The sequence below is a fragment of the Myxocyprinus asiaticus genome, chromosome 47 (assembly GCF_019703515.2).
Source record: "Myxocyprinus asiaticus isolate MX2 ecotype Aquarium Trade chromosome 47, UBuf_Myxa_2, whole genome shotgun sequence".
Lineage (NCBI taxonomy): Eukaryota > Metazoa > Chordata > Actinopteri > Cypriniformes > Catostomidae > Myxocyprinus > Myxocyprinus asiaticus.
Window position 1 is genome coordinate 18,448,465 of NC_059390.1, and position 20,894 is coordinate 18,469,358.

Below are 20,894 nucleotides of genomic sequence, written 5' to 3' on the forward strand. Positions count from 1 at the left end.
GTTTAGTATACCTTTGTTAGTGCAGGCCATCCATTGAATTGGCCCCTTATCATAGTTATGCTGGCCCACAGAAAAGGTGAATATGCGAACCTGACAGTTGAGAGGAAACAATGGACACTGGCATGATTATAGCATAAAAGCAGAGAAGGTGTGTGTGTGTGTGTGTGTGTGTGTGTGTGTGTATGGTCCATGCTCACCTTTTTATCAGTGTTGTACTGATCAAAGATCTCTGATGCTCTCTCCTCTCCTCCATCAGTGAACAGCATGATGATCTTGTTGCAGTTTGCTCTGGACACATTCATCTATGAAATGGATGAGTCATTTTGTATCTTTCAGTAATTCAGTATGTACTATGACAGTCCATAAGAGCAGAATAATATGCAATAATATATTTTTCATTGTGTCCACTTGCTCTAATACCTATTGATACTGCTGCTAAATGAAAAATCTGAATGCTCTGAAAAGTTTATTAGAGACGTGTTTGTGAAGTATCCTATCAGAAGCCACAAGAGGGCGCAATACACTTAACTGACCCTTGAGCTGAGAATGCAAAGCCAGTTCTCTGCTGTGTTTTAGCATCTTGTCATATAACAGATGATTATTCTCAGCTCGATTTACAGCGCTACACAAAATAGGACTGTAATCAACATATGTCTCTCTAGCCTCTGGACCTCACCTATTTATCAGTGAAGCTGCAATCTTTAACCTATTTCTGTAACAATTATTAAATGTTTTATTTGCTGTTAATGGCGTTGTCTTTTTCAAAAAAAAAAAAAAAAGAAAAGAAAAGAAACAGAACCAGAGTGATTATTTTTTTATTTATTTTTGTATCCATTTATCTAGATGTACAACTAAATAATTTCTTAGCTCAGCAGATGTGAATCATGTGTAGGTAAATATCTTATTTTTGTGTGGAAAAAAATGCTTTTAATTATTGGTAAAAAAAAAAAAAAAAAAGTCCCATCAATGTTTCTTGGCCATTTAATTCAGCTGAATAATATACTCTTACTGAGGAGAGCTGATGAAAAGCCTTCGTGAAACCAATTTTATAGTCCGTGGTGCCGTTTGCTGTGATCTTATGTACTGCATCCCTCAGAATCTTCTTATTGCGGACGTTGGCCTGGACCAGGTTTTCAAAGCAGGCAACTGACTTGGCTGAATTGTTAAACTGAAACCAAATTAGAGCATTGTTGTCAGTTAACTGTCAATAGAAAAGCTATAAAATAAACTGTAAGGTGCAGGATGAGTGAAATATCTAATAACTTTGCATCATCAGTCTCTCTCTCTCTCTCTCTCTCTCTCTCTCTCTGTCCCCCACATACTTAAAGCTGGTTATGAAATGATTTTGCATCATTTTGATACAAGGTTTTAATATGGTCCTCGAAAAGTCTTATGGCTCAGTGCCAGCAATACACTTAGAGCACTGTTGGCTAATTTTATTAACGTCAAGCTAACATCAAAGCTGGAGTCAGGCCATAAAATACACTCGAAAACCAATAAAAGCAATGAAAAATAAAGTTAATTTAAACACACAAATGCATACAGAAAATAACTCATTTACTTGAAACCTGCATATAGAGACTGTGATATTTATTCCAGTCAATAGCATCACAGAGTAAAATAAGCACTGCATTTCAAAAATTAATTGCACAGCAGTTAGAGTAGGGGATGATGTGAAAAATCAATAATTCTTGGCCTGCCATCTCTGTGGTGCCTTACTGAAACCAAGCAAAACCAACTATGACGCTTATTTACCGAAAAAGAGGCTTGATACCTCTGTTGCCTTCTAAGTTTTAATTCCTACTCAGCAGGAATCCAGATTTTTGAGGAGCCATAATTAATCTTTTAAACACTTGCACCAACACGCATACCCAACACTGATGCTTCACTGCACATTGATATATCAGATAGCGAGTTAATTCCCTTCATACTCACTGAGACGATGTTGACGTAATCATCGTCAGAGAGCGTTTCCAGCATCTCACTAACTGAAGTGTGAATGAGCTTCAAAGTCAGACCTGACACACTTCCACTCCTGCAATTACATAGTTATAACATGCTCATTACGTGCTTATATCACATGTATAAACACTACAGTCCCATTACACTGAACAGCTGGGGTGTTTTAAGATTTTTATAAGGATTTTTTCGTCTGTTTTAAGTTTAAAAATCATTTTAAAAAGCAAAATACTCATGGCACTCATTAAAAAGCCTTTACACCCCAATTTTGCAGCACTCTCTACTTTGGGATATTTTTTTTTAATGTTATTTTTTTTATTTAAAATCATCTTTATTACAGTATCCACAGTTTTCCTGAGCAACCACTGGGTGGCGCCATGATGATTCTAATTGCCTGTTTTGTATTTCTGGTCTCGAGAAGCCAAGTAAAAACAGCCAAAACGAGCGATCCAAAGGAGAACGACAACCATTTAAGTGTTACTTAGTGTAAAAATTAATTTCAGGCTCAACTTGTGCAGTTGCTGGCTGTTATATCAACTCTAATAATTAATGATATCAACATAACTAACCTCGGACCATCGCTTCATGTCATCTACACACTCAGGTGAGGCACTGTCTATAAAAAAAAAAAGTCATCTCGACTCTGTGAAGTATCTGCATGTTTTTTGACAAACTTTACAAATGCAATACCTTAAACATTATATTACCCGCTAAGAATATACGCCGATGCGAGAGTAAACACTGGAGACTGGAAATTGAAAACAGGCAAATCATGGAACACTTCTGCATTCAGAAAAAAGGTGGATAGGAGAATTAAACTTTTTTTATTGTTAAATGAATAGTTCACCAAAGAAAAAGAACAAAATACAAATCTGTCATAATTTATTCACCTTCATGTTGTTCCAAACCCATATGGCTTTCTTTTTTATGCAGAACACAAAAAGATATTATTTTAATGACGATTGCCCTGCGTCTTTGCAATACAATGGCAGTGGATAGTTAAACTTAAAAAAGACCCAAAAGTATCAAAAAAGTTGTTTTGTGCTAAATAACACAAGTTCTCACGTGAACATGCAACCATTATGAATAAGCTTTTCTCATAGCGCTCATGAATGCACAATGGACGTCAGTGTTTTATCTTAAAAATGACTTAAATTCTGTGCTGTTTCTAAACAAAACTTATCACATGCCTTCAGAAGACTTGAAATGTGACACACAAATTGCATGGACTACTTTAATGATATTTGGTGTCCTTTTTGAAGCCTTAAAATGAGGCACCTCACTATCCACTGCTATTGTATTGAAAAGACAATGCAAGATATCCATTAAAACACATCCTTTTGTATTCCTCGTAAGATCATTCCGTTGCATTCCGTCATATGGATTTGGAGCAGTTTACTTTTTTGGGTAAATTATTCCTTTGAAATAATCCAAAAGACAATTTAAGATAGAAAAAGAGCTGAGAGAAAAAATACTGCTGAATTACTCATTTTGTTTCAAAGCTATCAGATTGATGCCGACAAGCAGATTATGGACAGTCTGAACACAAAATGCAACAGAGGTAGAATGAACCACATTTAAAGGCTTTTAAAGGCTCCAGTAGTGATTTTCTGAATCAAGTTTTTATAGGTTAATAATCATTTTGTGATTCCACTGAGAGGTGTGTGGGCTTCAGTGTTTAGTCATTAAGCCAAACTGCACTGATTGGCTCAAGTTGAACTACACTAATGGGCTCAATGCCCAGACAGCACCAGACAGCACCACCATCATTATGGCTTAGCAATATGAAAATAAATTTATCAAAGCCATAATTTATAATACAGTAAGACAGTAGTCTGTGTATCAAATAATGATTTACTAATGCTGTTTTTTATCTAGTGTTAAAAGAACAAATATGAATTAATTTTAATGGCATGCACGACTATTATGCTGCATATTTATTTTGAATGCAGAATACTGAGTATTAAAATCTAACATAAAATCTAATATTATGACTAAGTTGGGAGTAACAGTGTTTTAGGTGCAGTATGACAGAATCTCCATTCTGCTCCAGGTAAAAAGAAAACAATTATTTTATATTTCTATCCCTCTTACCTTGCCTTGGCTCAGTGTCAGCCTATAATCAGCATCTGTCCCTCTCACTGCATCCCCCCCACCTCTCTCTCTCCCTCTCTCTCTCTCTCTCTAATGCTGATAAATGACTCTAATAAATGTGTGTGTATGTAACGATTTTAATGCACAACGTGGACGCAAAGAACCACCTGATGCAAAGCGGATATTAGTAATTATTATAGATGTTATTAAATATCATTAATTCATAATATACAGTTATATATAATATTATGTGGACTTAGCAATATTTACAATTTTCCCCAGAAGTTAGCTAAATCAGACAAAACCTCCTTTTAGGTATGCTCTCAATGGTAAAAATGATTTATTAATTAAGAAAATGCTTTTTTATTATTATTATAAAAATATAAATATTTTCTTTTATGGGTAGGGTAAGGGTTATTCTATTAAAATTATGATTAGCTGTATATAAAACAATAGAAGTCTATAGTATGTCCCCATTTAGATAACAAAGTAAACAGGGGCAGTGTTTGCCTACAAGGACAGCCTAACTTGAAATCACCTACACTGTGAGGACCAGTGAGAAAAAAATGGCTTAATAAACATATTAAATAATGCCTTATTGAAAAACTGTGAGAGGTTTCTTTGAGGGTTACGTTTATGGGTAGGAAAAAGGGAATAGAAAATATAATTAGCTCAGTACTGTGTATAATCAGTAAAATATCAGAGACTTTACTCACGCATCCACCAGGATCAACATGTCTTTTGGTGAAGCTGCACCCTGTATATACCTGCAGACACACATACACACACACACACACACACACACACACACACACACACACACACAGAAACCACAGAAATTCCATCAAGCTCTCAGGCATGGTAGATAATCAGTCTCAAAACACAATGACTCTGAAAATAAGGACAAATTGCTTGCTATCTCTCTCTCTCTCTCTCTCTCTCTCTTACACACACACACACACACACACACAAACAGCAGAGGTTTGCTCACCAGGGCCTCCTGCGTACATCATACAGGTCAATCTTTTTTGGTGTGTTCCTTGTGTCCACCCAAGGGGAAGCTAGAGTTTTGAGATAATACGAGAATTATGAAATACTACAATTATTACCTTCTACAATAACTCCTTAAAAAGGAAAATACAATCATTACAAGTTATTGAAACAATCTGTTCTTTAAAGTAAGTACTGTCGGAAGAGGTTTTATAGAGGTTATAAGGACCTGTGAATATCACTCTGGGTTGCATATAATGGCTTCCCTATGTGTTTATATCTGGTTGCATGACCTTGAACACATGTAAAGAGCAACAGAGTGCCGGTGACCAGAGCTGACAGCTCAACACAATGACTCAGTATTTACAGCATGTGTGCTTGTGTATATGTGTGTTTATACACTTACTGAATAAGCAGTGGCAAACTGAAAAGTGTCTGACACACATGGTCTGATTTTGCCAAGTAGTACGTATTCCTGAATCAGCATCTTGTGTTGGTCCTGTAATATCTTTCCTAAATCTGACTGGTTAATAGGAATGTTGTTCCAGGACCAACAAGGATGTCATGCAAGGAACACATCCTACTCGGTGAGCTCCAGGGGCACAGCAACATTTATAACCATTACAGTGGGACATTTCCCCCTCCATTTTCAACACCACTTTTTGAGAAATAAGAATAACATTTGAATACGTTAATTTTGCTTAATTGTGGTGGAAGTGAAAAAAGTGCAGCCGTTCACCAAAAACAAAGACTTTAAGACCCAGCAGGAGCCTCTGCCAGCTGGTTGCTTTGGCAGTGGGCGGAATTAACGCAAAAGCGGTAATCCCATTGGCTAGCACTCACATATCACAGTTCCTTCTTTGATTCAGCAAATCAGTTCAGGTGAACAAAGACAATGTGATTAATATTAATGAGCCCAACAGCCTGCAAGCATTAGTACAACAGACACTGAGCTGTTTACAATATACAACCTACCTGAGACAAGACACAATTCAAGGTGATCAACAGGGAATTTAAAACGACTGAATTCAAATCAGCAGCTTTTGTTTGAATCAGTCTGATTTTACGGACATAAGTTACTGCTGAAATGACTTAAGATCAGTTACAGCCTGCATTTAACACTGATTCAGGGTTTCACTATTGGATTAATGCCCCCCAGTGTCCAACCGTGAAACATTTCGAAAAGTTTTAAAACAGTATGACGTAACGAAGCCTTGTTTGCTAAAATCACTTGACATGGTCACTTTGAAACATGTTCCAAAGCATTGGTTCGAAATTAATGATTCGTAAAGTTTTCGAAACTTCATGAAGCAGTGTTTCGAAAGCACCCATCACTAGTTTTAGGCTTCCTATTCCTGTTTCCTGTCAATTCATTATGCTCACCGGCCCCTCAAGTCATTATGTTGAAATCCATTGAATTTGGTAAGTAAAAATTTCCAACTTACTATCTGAAAAAGTGCAATATAACCATTATAAGTTAAATTACCTACTTGGGGACTAATTCAAAAAAGTTTATATCTTAGATGCGAGTGTATGATGTCATGTAAAGATGGTGGCATACAGAGAGATGTTCACAGCTATTGAAAAAACTTTTGCAAAATGGAAACTGAGTCAAACTTACATTATATTGATAATAAAACCTGTTCAACAAAGTTTGCGGAGACAGAGCACAGTGAATTCTCCTGTTGATAATGACAAAATGCTTAAAATTCAATTTTGTTTCATTAGAAGTCATCTTCCAAGCATTAGACTACAGGGTGCTTTGTGATCAAAATTACTGTAGGAGATATCAAGTAGGAATATTCTCCATCTGACTTTGAAAGGAAAGCAGAATAGTCTATGTATATATGACTTTATGTAGATACTATAGCATTTATTAGATGTGTTAAATGAACTTTATATGGATCTGTACCTTATTACTTAAATATGCGGTAAGTATTGAAAGCGCTTGATAATGTGGTGTTTCAGATTGTTACAGCGCTTTACCTGGGAAGTATCGGGCCAGGCCAGTTGCACTGCCGAAGACCTGCCAGAGGAGGGACGGGTCATCTTCTTTGTTCTTCTTGAAGACCTCATCCAGAGCTGCAGTCCAGTTGAGCTCATTCAGAATTATTGTGGCTGTAACAAACACATGCACATACAGGGTCAGGCTACACCTAAAAAATATATATATATTTTCTGCATGTATTCGTGCAACAGCATTTGCCGTTTGATGATTGTGGCTTACTGATATGAAGCATCTTTACAGATCTTAAGCAGAGGGAGCCTCAAGAAGTTTTCTGAGAGCTTAGTTCAAACAAACTCAAATCCCCAAACAGCAATACATCACTGCCGTTCCTCGCTAAACACCAAAAAACTCTCAGAACTACAGATCCCATCATGCAGTGCTGAACTCAAAGTGATAAATCACTTGAAGGAAAGGCTGTGGGATAGGAAACAGCAAAGAGAGCAGAGGAACTGTTACTGTAGCTAATGCAGTTCTAATGGAATTAGAAGGAAATGGAGGCATTTTCCCCAGAGAACGTCAGAAAAGGATATAATGTTTCCTGTGTGTGACTTACATTTTAAAATGAACTTTAACATCACAACAGTGAAGAAATCAACATTTTGTTGTGATGTTGGATATTTGATAGAACGTTAGGGGCTAAAAAACCCCGGTCACAATTCATTTTCATTATATGGAAATAAGATGCAATGAAAGTCAATGGTGACTTAAGTTCTATAACCCCCATTGCCTACCACTTCCTCTTTCCATCAACAGACTCCTCCCACTGTAGGATCTGGATGAATACAGACATCCTCCATCATTCAAAGGCAATCCAGACCCTATTGATCATCTTTACGAGGGTCTATCTACGGCCTGACGCAAACTCTAATGACACACCTAAACATCAGGGCCTGAAAACACATTCATCTCTTGACTCTGAACTAACACAGGAGACCCACTCAGAGCAGAGCCAATGAAGAGGGGATGCTTGACCACAGGCCAATGAGAGGTGGTGAAGTGTGTGGGTGGCACATATCAATTAAATCACTAATGACTGAGCCAATCCCAAAACCTGACAAGAAAATGCCCTGGTCATATTAAAGCCCAAATATACAAAAAAAAAAAAAAAAAAAAAGAAAGTGAATGCTAGTGAATGGGTACCAATCTGAAGGCAGCTGAAGGCAGCATAAAAGTAAACCATACGACTCCAGTGGTTGAATACATATCTTCAGAAGCAATATGATAGGTGTGGGTAAGAAACAGATCAATATTTAAGATCTTTTTTTACTATCAGTCTCCACTTTCAGTTTCATATTCTTCTTATTTTGTTTTTGGTGATTCGCATTCTTTGTGCATATCGCCACCTACTGTGCAGGATGAGAATTTATAGTAAAAAAGGACTTAAATATTGATCTGTTTCTCACCCTCACCTATTATATCACTTCTGAAGATAGAGATTAAACCACTGGAGTCTTGTATGTATTACTTTTATGCTGCCTTTATGTGCTTTTTGGCGCTTCAAAGTTTTGGTCACCATTTACTTGCATTTTATGGACCTAAGGAGCTGAAATATTTATAAATCTTTATTAACGTAAGAACGAAGCTGTTGTACAATGCTTTTTTTTTTTTTTTAAATAAGCCAACATGAAAGGCAGTATCAAGGGAGTACTACTAAATACTGGACACTGACTGGTATTGCAATCTGTTGCTATTTTTGCTATTGTGTTTAGTGCCACTAGCGCAATAGCGAATTAAGCATTAAGGTCACCATTAATGGTATCATTTTACATGGATTCTTTTCTATTGGATTTTAAATATTTTCAGAGAAAGTCTTTTGATTTTCAGCTGTTAAATTTGAACTAAGTCAGTTGAAGCGAATCTGGACATTTATAACATTTTTAACTTTTCATTTGATTTGGTGTATATTATAATGACGTGTATATAATTTTATTGTCTGTCCTATCTCTGAGATTGGATGTTTACGTTAGTATCTCATCATTTGATTTTGTAAGTTGGCATTTTGTTTGTTTGTATAACGTAATAAAGGGCATTTTCAAATTCAATTCTCTCTGTCTCTTCATCCTTGTACTTTATTTCTTGATACATCCAGCTGTCACTCTTCATCTTCTTCTATTTCCATCACTCATTCCTTTCTCTCCATCCAAGTCCCAAACACTCACTCAGTGACTACAGTAAGAGTTATGTATGGAAAAAGACTGAAAATTCTACTCAAAATTTTGCTGGTGGAAATGTGCGTGAGAAATGTGTTGTGAATCAATGTACTCAATTTATAGTGTCATTTACACACAAATCTTGTTTGTTTGTGTCACATATTGCCCATGTTTTTGCTTAAACTTTTATTTTGAGTTCCCCGTTCCTGTTTCCTGTTAATTTTGTAGTCCTTTGTAGTTTCTTTTCATGATTGGTTTTCCCCTGATTGTTTTCCCCAGGTGTTCCTCCTTTCCTTGTTTGCCCATTTATATTTAAGCCCTTTGTCAGTCTTCACATGTATTGTCATGTTCTGTGCCTGGTTTCCCGTGTTTTGTTTCGTTTTGTTTTGTTTTGTTTTGTTTTATTTTGAGTACTTTGTTTAGCTTTGATTTCCATTAAAAGCTGCATTTAGATCCTCATTCCTTGCCTGCCTCCTCACAGTTTGTTTCTTTTAATGCCATGCCAGCTTCTATGCCTATTTTTGTGGTGAAATCCAGGTTAAAATATATTAATATGTAAAAGCAAAACAAAAATATTTATATGTTTTAAGATCCATTTTTACTAAAACATTTAAAACTAGACTGACTGACTTGATTTTGGACAGAATCAGAAGTTACAGAAATACTCAAACCAGCCTATCTGGCACCAACAATCATGCCATGCTCCAAATCACTGAGATCAATTTTTTTCCCCATTCTGATGGTTGATGTGAAAAGTTTAGATAAGAGAACATGTGAACAGTCATAGTGAGCTGTTTGACATGTATACAGTGCAGAAGCAGCCAGTTTGTGGAAGTAGCTTCACGCTATGATCTGCTTTGGCGAATAGAGATTATAAAGAAAGACAGAGTAAAAACAGCACTTAAAGTGGTAGCGGTCAATGCTGTGAAAAATATTAAAATAATGAGCTGCTGCAGCAGCTTCTGTTGAATAACATGATTATTTAGACAGAAGAGCTGAATTTGATGAGGGCAAACGCTTTGCAGCAAAGTAGCATCCGACGATCCGAGTCTCTCGCATAGGTCTGCTCGTGGGCAAATGGGCAGGGCCAAATACGCCACGTAGAAGTAAGCAGCTGTTTATATATACGCTTGCTCTGTCAGTGTGACTGTGGCGGTGTCCCGAACTCTGTTAAAGAGCCCATATTATGCTCTTTTACAGGTTCATAATTTTATTTTGGGGGTCTTCTAGAATAGGTTTACATGCTTTAATGTTCACAAAACATTATTTTTCTCATACTATACAATGCTGCAGCACGTCTTTTCACCCTCTGTCTGAAACGCAATGTTGTAGCTCCTGTCTCTTTAAAGCCCCCCTTTCAGAAAAGCCCAGTCTGTTCTGACTGGTCAACTGCTTAGCGCGTGTGTCAGCAATGTAACGGCCCTTACCATAACTGAGTTTCAGCTCTTGAGGCTTCCTGAGCAGCGCGTAGCTATGTCACGGAAGTAATGGACTGCAAACCAGGCGTTTCAGGCAGTTCAGAAGCAGTGTTTTCTGTGGGAGAGAGTAACTCCCTTTGGCTAAACTTTGTGCTTTGTAACTTTGCAGACCTCTTACATGCACAAACAGCTATATTACACACAAAAGGAAAGATAAAATCCCAAAAAGCATAATAGGACCTCTTTAATGAAACTCCATGTTATATTTCACACAATGAAATATTTCACACTGAACACAACATATTCATATGTATACAGTATGTAATTTAAACATACCATATTACATATACATAAATGTAATTTGTATTGATCAAATCTGCATATATTAAACTTGTCATTGTTGCATTTCTGATGAAATTTTAGGGGAAGCCATGCTTCTTCTGTAGTCTTCAACAATTGCAACTGTTTCATACACATCAACTAAAAAAAAAACAAAATAAAATAAAATAAAAAAAAAACAACAATACATGAATAAAAGCTAATCTCCCTCTCTATCTTCTGTGTCTCTCACTAAGAGACAAAGTGCATAGGAATAGTGAAGAACAAGTGAAAAATGTAAATAGAGTGACACGATTTATAATTTAAAGCAACACATTCTGGCACATAGGCCTTTTTAATCCTCTTTTATCCTATTTTAGCCTTTTATCCTCTATTGAGTTTTTAATTTTTTATTGGTGAAATCGGAAATGGTGTGTTCTAATTGGTTGATAACATATTTTCTTGTCTTTTCATTTGTTGGATTTTGCTTTTGTTTGAATTTAAACAGTCTCTGCTCAAATGCTTTCCTTTCCACTGTCTCTATCTTAGTCATTTCAAGTCTTCACACCTTTCCCCCTCTTTTTCCCTCAATGTCTTTCCAACATGATTTTCCATCTCCGTTTTTCTCACCATACCATTCTGCTTTTATATCCTGCCTTTTCTTCTTTCATCTCTTTTAAATTCTCCTTACTCATGAATTTAGAGCAACAGCGTCCTGTGATTTTGAAAGGCCTGCAGGCTGGTAACTTTACAACAAAGGAAAACATTCATAAAACATCATAGCTGGCTGTGCAGCCGCACATGTCTGAGATCAGCTTTATACTCACTCAACTCATCCACGCTTTCAGAGTAGGACACATTGGGCCGAAGAGACTGGACTGAACTAAATAAACATTGTGTGAGTGTACATAAGAAACAGCAAGCACACACAGAGAGAGCTAAATAAAGCTGTTTGACGCAGAAGGCCTTGAGAATGTTCGCTCTGATAAATGGAAGAGAGCTCCTTTGGGATTCGAGCATGCTAACTTATGTCAACTGCTTCATAGTAACCTTGAAACACTCACTAACCCTTACCCTTTTTAAGAAAAGAAAGAGAGAGAGAGAGAGAGAGAGAGAGAGAGAGAGAGAGAGAGAGAGAGAGAGAGAGAGAGAGAGAGAGAGAGAGAATTCTTCTCTTCCTTAAAGAAATAGTTCACCCCAATTCTGTCATAATTTACTCTAATTTACTGTATCTCCATCCCTTTAAGGTGGGGTTGTAGGGTCACTCAGGGGCCAGGTTTGCTGCATTTAAGTTGGGCTGCTATCTAAAATTAGTCTGCGATCTTTCCTCAAGCCTTTGGCTGTCCAAACCTGACACAGTAATAAAGTTAGCTGAGCAGTGGCTGAAAGACTGATATTATATACTACTATTTTAGTTCCTGTACAATGCCACAGAACTAGAGCAAATGTGAGGATGAGTGAGCTGCCTGTATACTGTACATTGTGCTTGTGTTTGTGTTTGATATTGATGACTCGTGACTCGTCTCGGACTTGAACACTAATGACTCGGACTTGGACTCGAGCATTGGGTGCATTCTGACTTGGAGGAGAGGACTCGTTACAACTGTTAACTTTTGCGTTCTGCCCTTATATGGCTTGAGATCACATGCATGTCGTGCCATGTACCGGTTGCGCAAGCGCAAATCTCTGCGCTTGCACGTGGATTTCCTTTGCTTTCACTCAAAACTGGATGCACACTCCAAATCTCCCTGCTCTCTTTCAGAAAGGGAGTGTGCCAATCAAAACATGTCATGTGTACTCGCATCTATTATTCTAAATCTATTATAATGCAAAATATCTCTGCCTCTGTTTATTCATACAAATATTCTGCCTCTGTACACGTGGTATAATTAGGGAGAATAACGGAGTTTGAGGAATCAACTTGCCATTTGGTCTGTGGTATATAATACATGGTTAAAGTCATACTGTAAGAATGATATTCTGATGCTCACTGACAATTTAAGAGACATGAGCAGATCAAATGACAGAAACCATTAACAAATAACATGTTGCGACTCAAGTCCTCTCAAAACTTTCACCTCTTGCAAGTTTGTCTAGAACATATCAAGTATTTCGTAAATAATTATTACGAGTTATAATTATAACGGGAACATAAGATCAAGATGATGTGTGTTCATGCGTTTATGACAGATGCATTACATAGTGACGGAGACTGGCTCATGTGATGCAAGTTTAACACAAATGTAGGCTAAAACAGTTAAGTAATCCCATTGTTAAAAGGACAAATATCCATCCATACATCCATCCATGAAAAATCACGTGAATTGCTCCAACACCTGAATTATTGTAACGTCGCTTGCAATGACAGGCAGACGATGATGATGAAGTGTAGAACCCAAGTGCAGTGTTTATTTACATCAACGTGAAATCCAGAAATCTTGAACAGAAAACATAAACATGAACTAAACTATACTTGATATGACTTGACTTGACATAACATAATGAGATAACTTGACTTGACTTGACTACCAAATAATGTTGCACAAACAATACCTGACAATGGACAATGGTAAACATGAGGCTTAAATACATGGACAAGGGAGAAACATGACAATGATAACCAATGACAAGACAGAACTGATAACAAGGTAACTAGACAATAAACCAATGAAAACAAGACACATGAACATGGAGGGAACATGAAATCACATGACTAGGGGACCACATGACAAGATCACATGACAAAGAAATAGGAACAAACATGGCATGGAACAATACACATACAACCCTGATATATATCCCCCCCCTAGGGGTGGCTCCCGACGCCACAAAACAAAAACAAGTTCAAGAGGGAGCTGGGGGGGGGGGGGTGCGTAGCAACTTGACGTAGTTACGTGGCAGGACATGGAAACATGGTGAAACAAGGTGTGGGGCGTGGCGTGGAGCATGAGACTAGGGTGGAGCCCGTGGGGGGTGGAGCCATGAGAGGCTCGAGGGGCGGAGCCGAGGAAGACGGAGCCATGAGAGGCTTCAGGGGCGAAATCATGGAGAACTGGATACCCGGAGAGTAGCCGAAGACTCGAAGGGCCAGGGTGGAGCCGGAGGCAGGGAGGTTCGAGGAGCAAGGTGGTGCTGGGGGATCAGAAGACTGAGGCAGAGCTGGTTGGGGCTGAGGACCAAGGTGGAGCCATAGGGAAGGAGGTCCCTGGTGGAGCTGAAGGATCGGAGAGATGAGGTGTAGCCAGAGGATTGGAGAGCCAAGGCGGAGCCAGGTGACCGACAGACCAAGGAGGAGCTGGAGGGATGAGGGACCCTGGTAAAGCCGACAGGCTGAAGGACCACGGTGGAGCAGAGGGAACGTAGAACCGAGGTGATGTTGAGGGATCGACAGGCCAAGGTGGAGTCCAGGGCTCGGAGGGTCTAGGCAGAGTCGGAGGTTCGAAAGTTCTCCGTGTCTGGGATATCTCAGAGGGCGATGATCGAGCCGGTGGCTTGGGGGAACCGGCTGATCAGGAGAACTCAGGGTGGGCACAAGGGCGGGATCCAATTCCAACTCAAATAGCCCAGTGAGAGATGGCTCTGGAACAGATGAGGTTTGCAACGCTGGCTCTGGGATGGACAAGGCTTGCAACACTGGTTCGTTGGATGTGGCAGATGTGGGTGTTGGCTCCTTGACCGTGGCAGGCTTTGGTGTTGGCTCGTTGACCAGAGGTGGGCCTGAGACATTGCATGGAGCAGTCTCAGGTGTGGCTGTGACTTGGCACGGAGTAGACTGAGGTGCTGCTGTGACATGGCATGGAGCAGGCTCAGGCACGGCTGTGACATGGCATGGAGCAGGCTGAGGCATTGCTGTGACATGGCATGGAGCAGGCTGAGGCGTTGCTGTGACATGGCATGGAGCAGGCTGAGGCGTTGCTGTGACATGGCATGGAGCAGGCTGAGGCGTTGCTGTGACATGGGATGGAGCAGGCTCAGGATCCGGGGCAAAAGATTGTGCTAGCTCAGCAACCATGATGAGGAACTCTGGCTTGGCGGCCATGACGTGGGACTCTGGCTTGGCGGCCATGACATGGGACTCTGGCTTGGCGGCCATGACGTGGGACTCTGGCTTGTGGAACGTGGCAGGCGTGGGACCCGGCTTGTGGAACGTGGCAGGCTTTGTGGGAGTGCTGAGTCCCTCATCAGCCACTCCCACAGTGAAAGGTGAACCGCTCAGCAACAGGGCATAGTCCATGAACTGAGCCAGAGTCCACAGAATTTTGCCTCCAGGCATCATGGAGCTGATTGGCTCATTTAGCCCAAAACTGAAAAAGACTTTGAGGGCCACCTCATTAAAGTCAACCCTGCAGGCCAGAGCGCAGAAGTCCTCTACATATTCCTCCAGGAGACGATTCCCCTGACGTAAACGAAGAAGCCGAACTACTGGGTTCATTTTGCGGTCAGGTATTCTGTAACGTCGCTTGCAATGATAGGCAGACGATGATGATGAAGTGTAGAACTCAAGTGCAGTGTTTATTTACATCAACGTGAAATCCAGAAACCGTGAACAGAAAACATAAACATGAACTAAACTAGACTAGACTTGACTACCAAACAACGTTACATAAACAATACCTGACAATGGACAATGGCAAACATGAGGCTTAAATACATGGACAAGGGAGAAATATGACAATGATAACCATTAACAAGACAGAACTGATAACAAGGTAACTAGACAATAAACCAATGAAAACAAGACACATGAACATGGAGGGAAACATGAAATCACATGACCAGGGGACCACATGACAAGATCCCATGACAAGGAAACAGGAACAAACATGGCATGGAACAAAACACATACAACCCTGACAATTATAATGAATTTTGATAATATAATACTAGAGTACAAAACCTGAGAAAAATAAATAAATAAATAAATAAATAAACTTCAAATAAATGGCAAGAAGGCACTGTTGTTTACAGTAGAAAGTTATTTTTCTGTCATCTCATTTTTTGTTTCCTTGATTACTGTATAGGCCTATATACAACATTGTGATGATGATAGATAGATAGATAGATAGATAGACAGACAGACAGACAGACAGACAGACAGATAGATAGATAGATAGATAGATAGATACTGTAGATAGATAGAATTTTCTCAAGTAATTATTCAAGACAAAGAAACAGTTAGAACTAAAATAATAACAAAGAAACAATTGAAGAAAACTGCTTAAAATTTCTAAAAGCAATATCAAACATTCAAGTAACATTAAAGGCCCAAGCATACTCTACACAAGTAAGTGAATGCAGACGCACCTTGCTACGCAAGCTCAATTTCATGCGTCATTGCGTTGTGAAATGTGTCAGCGCTTAATTCATAACACAACGCAAGTACGCGTTGCATTCTCAGCATTGTTGCAATGGGCGCTAGAGCAGATTTTCTTCTTTCAATCAACAACTGTCATGGCAGACTCAGGCAGCAATTTGAGTTGAATCTTTTCGAAAAATATATATGACTTTTTGTCCCCAGTCCATTCAAACGAACTTGTTTTTTCTCCATATCTCTTCCCACTCCTCAACTATCGACTCATCTACCACATCCGGGCTGCATCCGAAAACGTAGGCAGCTGACTTGCTGCCTAATCAGTTAATGGCTTAATTGACAGCTGTTTTGAATGAATGGAACTCTTAAGGAAACTGGTCTCCGAACAGTATTTTCATCTTGCCTCCATATACAGCCTCAGAAGGCAGCATTTTCCTGGTTTCGGACACAGCACCAGTTTCGTGGTCATACCTAAAAAATCTATTGCCCTCTTGTGGTCTGAGGTTTGTAATCGCCATAGCAATGCAAGAGCACACGTAATGTATGTACAATGGGACCACGCGTTGGCCAGGCGTTGGCCAAGCGTCTGCGTTTGCGTACTTGCGTGAATTAAGTTTTGGCCTTAAGAAAAAAAAACCTACAGAGATGGTATTGTTATTGTGTATATGGTTTCTTGTACAATACACTTTCAAAGGCTGAATGTGTGTGTGTGTGTGTGTGTGTGCGCCAATGAACTTAAAATGGCAACAGAATTGTGATTTTTTGCTTATTTTATGACATAGACAATGACTCGTAACTCGGACTTGTATGCAGTTATTGGCGACTCGTATTGGACTCGAATCGGACACAATATTGGTGACTTGGACTTGAGCTGTGAGGACTCGGACTCGGACTTGAGATCTAGTGACTTGACTACAACACTGGTACTCACAGCCTTCGTAGATGTCAGTTGGGATGTGCACTGCTGTCGTGTTGTATGAAACAGGTCGTTTGAATGCAGGATCTTCTTTAAAATCTAGTCTGATCCGGTTCTGGGGGACCCGTGCCTCTGTGTCATTAATGTCGAACTAGGGACATAAAAATAAGCAAAACACATTTGTCTAGTCAAAAAACTACATCTATTTACATCTGGTACACATGGCTACCTGGTTAGCTCACATCCTAAGAAATTAAATACATGAGAGTATTTTTCAAATAGAAACTCTCGTACCTTGTCCTTGGCATTGTAGTAGATGGTGTCATTCACCTGTTTGACAAAGAGTGGGTGGAGAAGAGGTCAGTGCTTTTATTTATTTGATATGTTTATATTTTTAAACAGTTTAATTGGAATGTTTAATTGGGAATATGCAAAGCTGACAAAAGGATCACATAGTGTACTTTTGTGTTAATTTATGACACTGTGCATACTGTATGTAAATATGTTGTTGTTTAGGGCTGTGTATCTGTGTGTGAAGTTTAGCATTGTATTTGACTGTTACCCCCAGCATACCTCCGGTACCTTTTCATCAAATGCATCAGTCAGAAATTGGCGAGGTTTTATGTTTTTCTCCAAAGAGCTTGAACACCAAGTCTCATTTCAATTAGAGCTCGGTGTCCTGTTAGCTTTGGCGCTAGGGTCAGTGAAGTTGAAAGGCTTGTGAATTCCTTTAATTAACCAAAGCCCAATAACCTAGACAATTGCCTTGTCTTTCTTTATCCTAGAGGTGCAGCCAAAATCCAATCGACTCAATTTAGGTGTCAGTTTGTGGATGTGTATGTGTGTGTGTGTGTGTGTGTGTGTGTGTGTTTGGTTGTGTTGTCTAGATCTGTTGTGGATTTGTCGACACAGGTAGAGGTTTGTAACTCATCTCTTTGCTCTCAAAAAAGGATATTGTTAAGTTTGTGTGTGAATAGTAATGCTTCAGGTGTGTGTGTGTCTTTTCTTCTGGGCTTATTCTCCTCACAGTGTGAGGGCGCTGTCAAGACTAGTGAAAGAGGCGTGTTAACAAGCGGGCTCACTATCTGACATACGGTTGCCTTGGAAACATAAGAGTGGATTATCACTGACTGGCGCCACCTGTCCTACTAGGTTACTAATCATGTGCCCGACACTTTTTTAGGTTATAGTACACTAATCGTTGAGACATAGGTTCACAGGTCACCCCTACAAGGGATAAAGGCTGTGACCTTCATGCCTACCAGCATCAGTGGTATCATGGTGCCACTATGTTTTTAACATAGTACCATGGTAATACCATAGTTTCTGTTTGACATGTACCATGGGAGTACCATGGTATACTTAGAAGTACCTTGGAGTACATGATATATAGGGTGTAATATACTGTATATTAAAGTACCATGGTATACTATCTTTCTCTCTCCCTTGTACACAGACATCATTAATCCACTCTTGTTGCATTAAGCAGAGAGTTACTCTCTCTTACTTTGTAATACCCCTTATTAATATTTTTTCACTCTCTGTAAAGCCCTCTCTACTTTCATAGGCTACCTAAAAATGCAAGCAAGTGAATATAGACACACAACATCTGATCCTGTTTTGAAATCAAATATGGCTATGATACAAATCTGAATGACTCATTCACACAATGCCTGACTGACAAATCTATAACAGACAACACTGAAGCAATCCAGACACCACGCATCTGTTTATTTGCTAATTAGAATTGATATTTCAGTTCATGGGCATTTGAAGTGTGTCAATGCAACAGATGTAAGATCTGAGAGCAAGTATGTCTGATGAAACATTGATTGAACATGGAATGGACATTGATTATCTCTAATAGAGGTAATGTGAGGTGTGTGTAAATGTGCAAGATATCCCATAATGTATTGATGAGTTAATAAAGAACAGAATGAAAAGACACCAAAAGTACAAACATTCAAAGATTCTGCAGCTTAAAGGGATAGTTCACCCAAAATGAATATTCATGTTGTGCAAACCCGTATGACTTTCTTTATTCCGTGAAACACAAAAGGAGATGTTAAGCAGAATGGCAGACTCAGTCACCATTAGCTTTCATTGTATGGAGAAAAAAACAAAAAACAAACATGCAATGGATATTAATGGTGACTGAGACTAACTTAAACATGAGACACCTGTACATGAGTAAATAAATACACAATTTAGATTTTTAGGTGAACTACCCCTTAAATATCTTCAGGCAGTGTGTGTTTCTATATGTAAACAAATGATGTATGTGGGAGGCGTTACGTCAAGATCATCCTTCCACTGGTGTTCCTTCTGGAGCTTTTCTGCAGTCTCGGCCAGCGCCTACAACACAAGGAACAATGAGAGAGCATTACGGAATGTATAAACAAACTATTATTAAACAGTTCTATGGAATACTTGAGTCTGAATGGTCAGTAATGGCATTATGACAGCTAAACAGTATTATTACACGGCTCTCTGGGATACTCTATTCTGATTGGTCAATGGCGCCATCCAGTGGTCAAATATTGCTCTGTAACAACCGCACATCCGGGGATTTAGACGTATCAGACCGTTCATCCGGCTTCTGCGAGCCGTCACTCCTGCTTCTCGGATCACTGTGAGATCTCTAAAAGTAAGCTAATAAAATAATTTCAACTTAAATCAATGTTTCATGTCCATTTATATTTATTTGGCAAGTAGTCTTGTAATAGGCTGAATGATGAGCACTCAGATGGTCATTTTGACAAAGTAAACACCACCAGAACTCTGATGCAAACAAGAGGTGGATTTCAGATGTTTCGCAATTTATTTCTTCTCAAATTACATAATTTCAATGCAAATCAATATTTAATGTCCATGTACAGGTATTTATTTATTTGGTCAGTAGCCATGTAATAAGTGGGATAATGTACAGTCAGTTGTTTTTGCAAAATAAACCCCTTAAAGCTGATACAACATCCTGATCACCCTGTTGGGTTTATTGTGCAGTAACAACCAGCTGATTGTACATTATCCCTTACTAATGGGCTGTTGTCCCAATAAACACCTTCAGGACCATTTTGTGATTGGTTTTTCATTATCCCTTACGTATTACACATAACCACCTCAAACCAGAAACAGACACCGTGATCCAGGCTAACATCAGTTGACCATCCAGTTTAGTTTGTGTATCTTCATTGAACTTCTCGAATTGTCTCAGCTTTGACCAAATCTAAGCACATTTGGGATAATTTCAATGTATTCCAGTCACTTTACAGCCAAATTAACACTTAAAGATAAAGATAAAGGCAAAGCCTAATTCAAATTATGTTTACATGTATTAATTTGGTAGATGCTTTTTAATCGTGTATTCACAGTATACTTTTTTTTATAAATATGTGCATTCCTCTTCTTGAAACTAAACCCATTATTACATTGGCCTTGTTAGTGTCATGCTCCACTATTTGAGCTACAGGAACACAAATAATCAATCACTTTAATGAAGCAACAACAGACCATTGCACCTGCTGGTCTATCTAACAGGTCATTTGAATCAAATATTTGGCAAGTTCCAGTAAGTCTGCCCTTTAATATCATTTCAATCAGAGTCAAGGCACAAAACAGGCAAATTTTTCTCAGAATGACCTGCATTCAGCCATTACTCTAGATTCTCCGCCTATGAGAAAACCCCTCAGTGATGGCACACTAAATTTAGACTAGGTTTAGCCCAGGCCTC

General features: G+C 38.9%; 1 protein-coding gene across 1 annotated transcript in view; it reads right to left on the reverse strand.

Moving 5' to 3' along the window:
- Positions 1–20,894, reverse strand: part of LOC127436773 (voltage-dependent calcium channel subunit alpha-2/delta-1-like) — a 117,818-nt gene that overhangs the window by 44,914 nt on the left and 52,010 nt on the right. Inside the window, exons 4-13 of the mRNA XM_051691144.1 lie at positions 19,460–19,519; positions 17,459–17,494; positions 17,180–17,315; positions 7,030–7,161; positions 5,045–5,114; positions 4,770–4,820; positions 1,936–2,035; positions 1,010–1,168; positions 198–302; positions 12–90 (exon numbers count right to left, since the gene is read on the reverse strand). Coding sequence (XP_051547104.1) covers positions 12–90; positions 198–302; positions 1,010–1,168; positions 1,936–2,035; positions 4,770–4,820; positions 5,045–5,114; positions 7,030–7,161; positions 17,180–17,315; positions 17,459–17,494; positions 19,460–19,519 — 928 coding nt within the window. The remainder of the gene's footprint in view (positions 1–11; positions 91–197; positions 303–1,009; positions 1,169–1,935; positions 2,036–4,769; positions 4,821–5,044; positions 5,115–7,029; positions 7,162–17,179; positions 17,316–17,458; positions 17,495–19,459; positions 19,520–20,894) is intronic.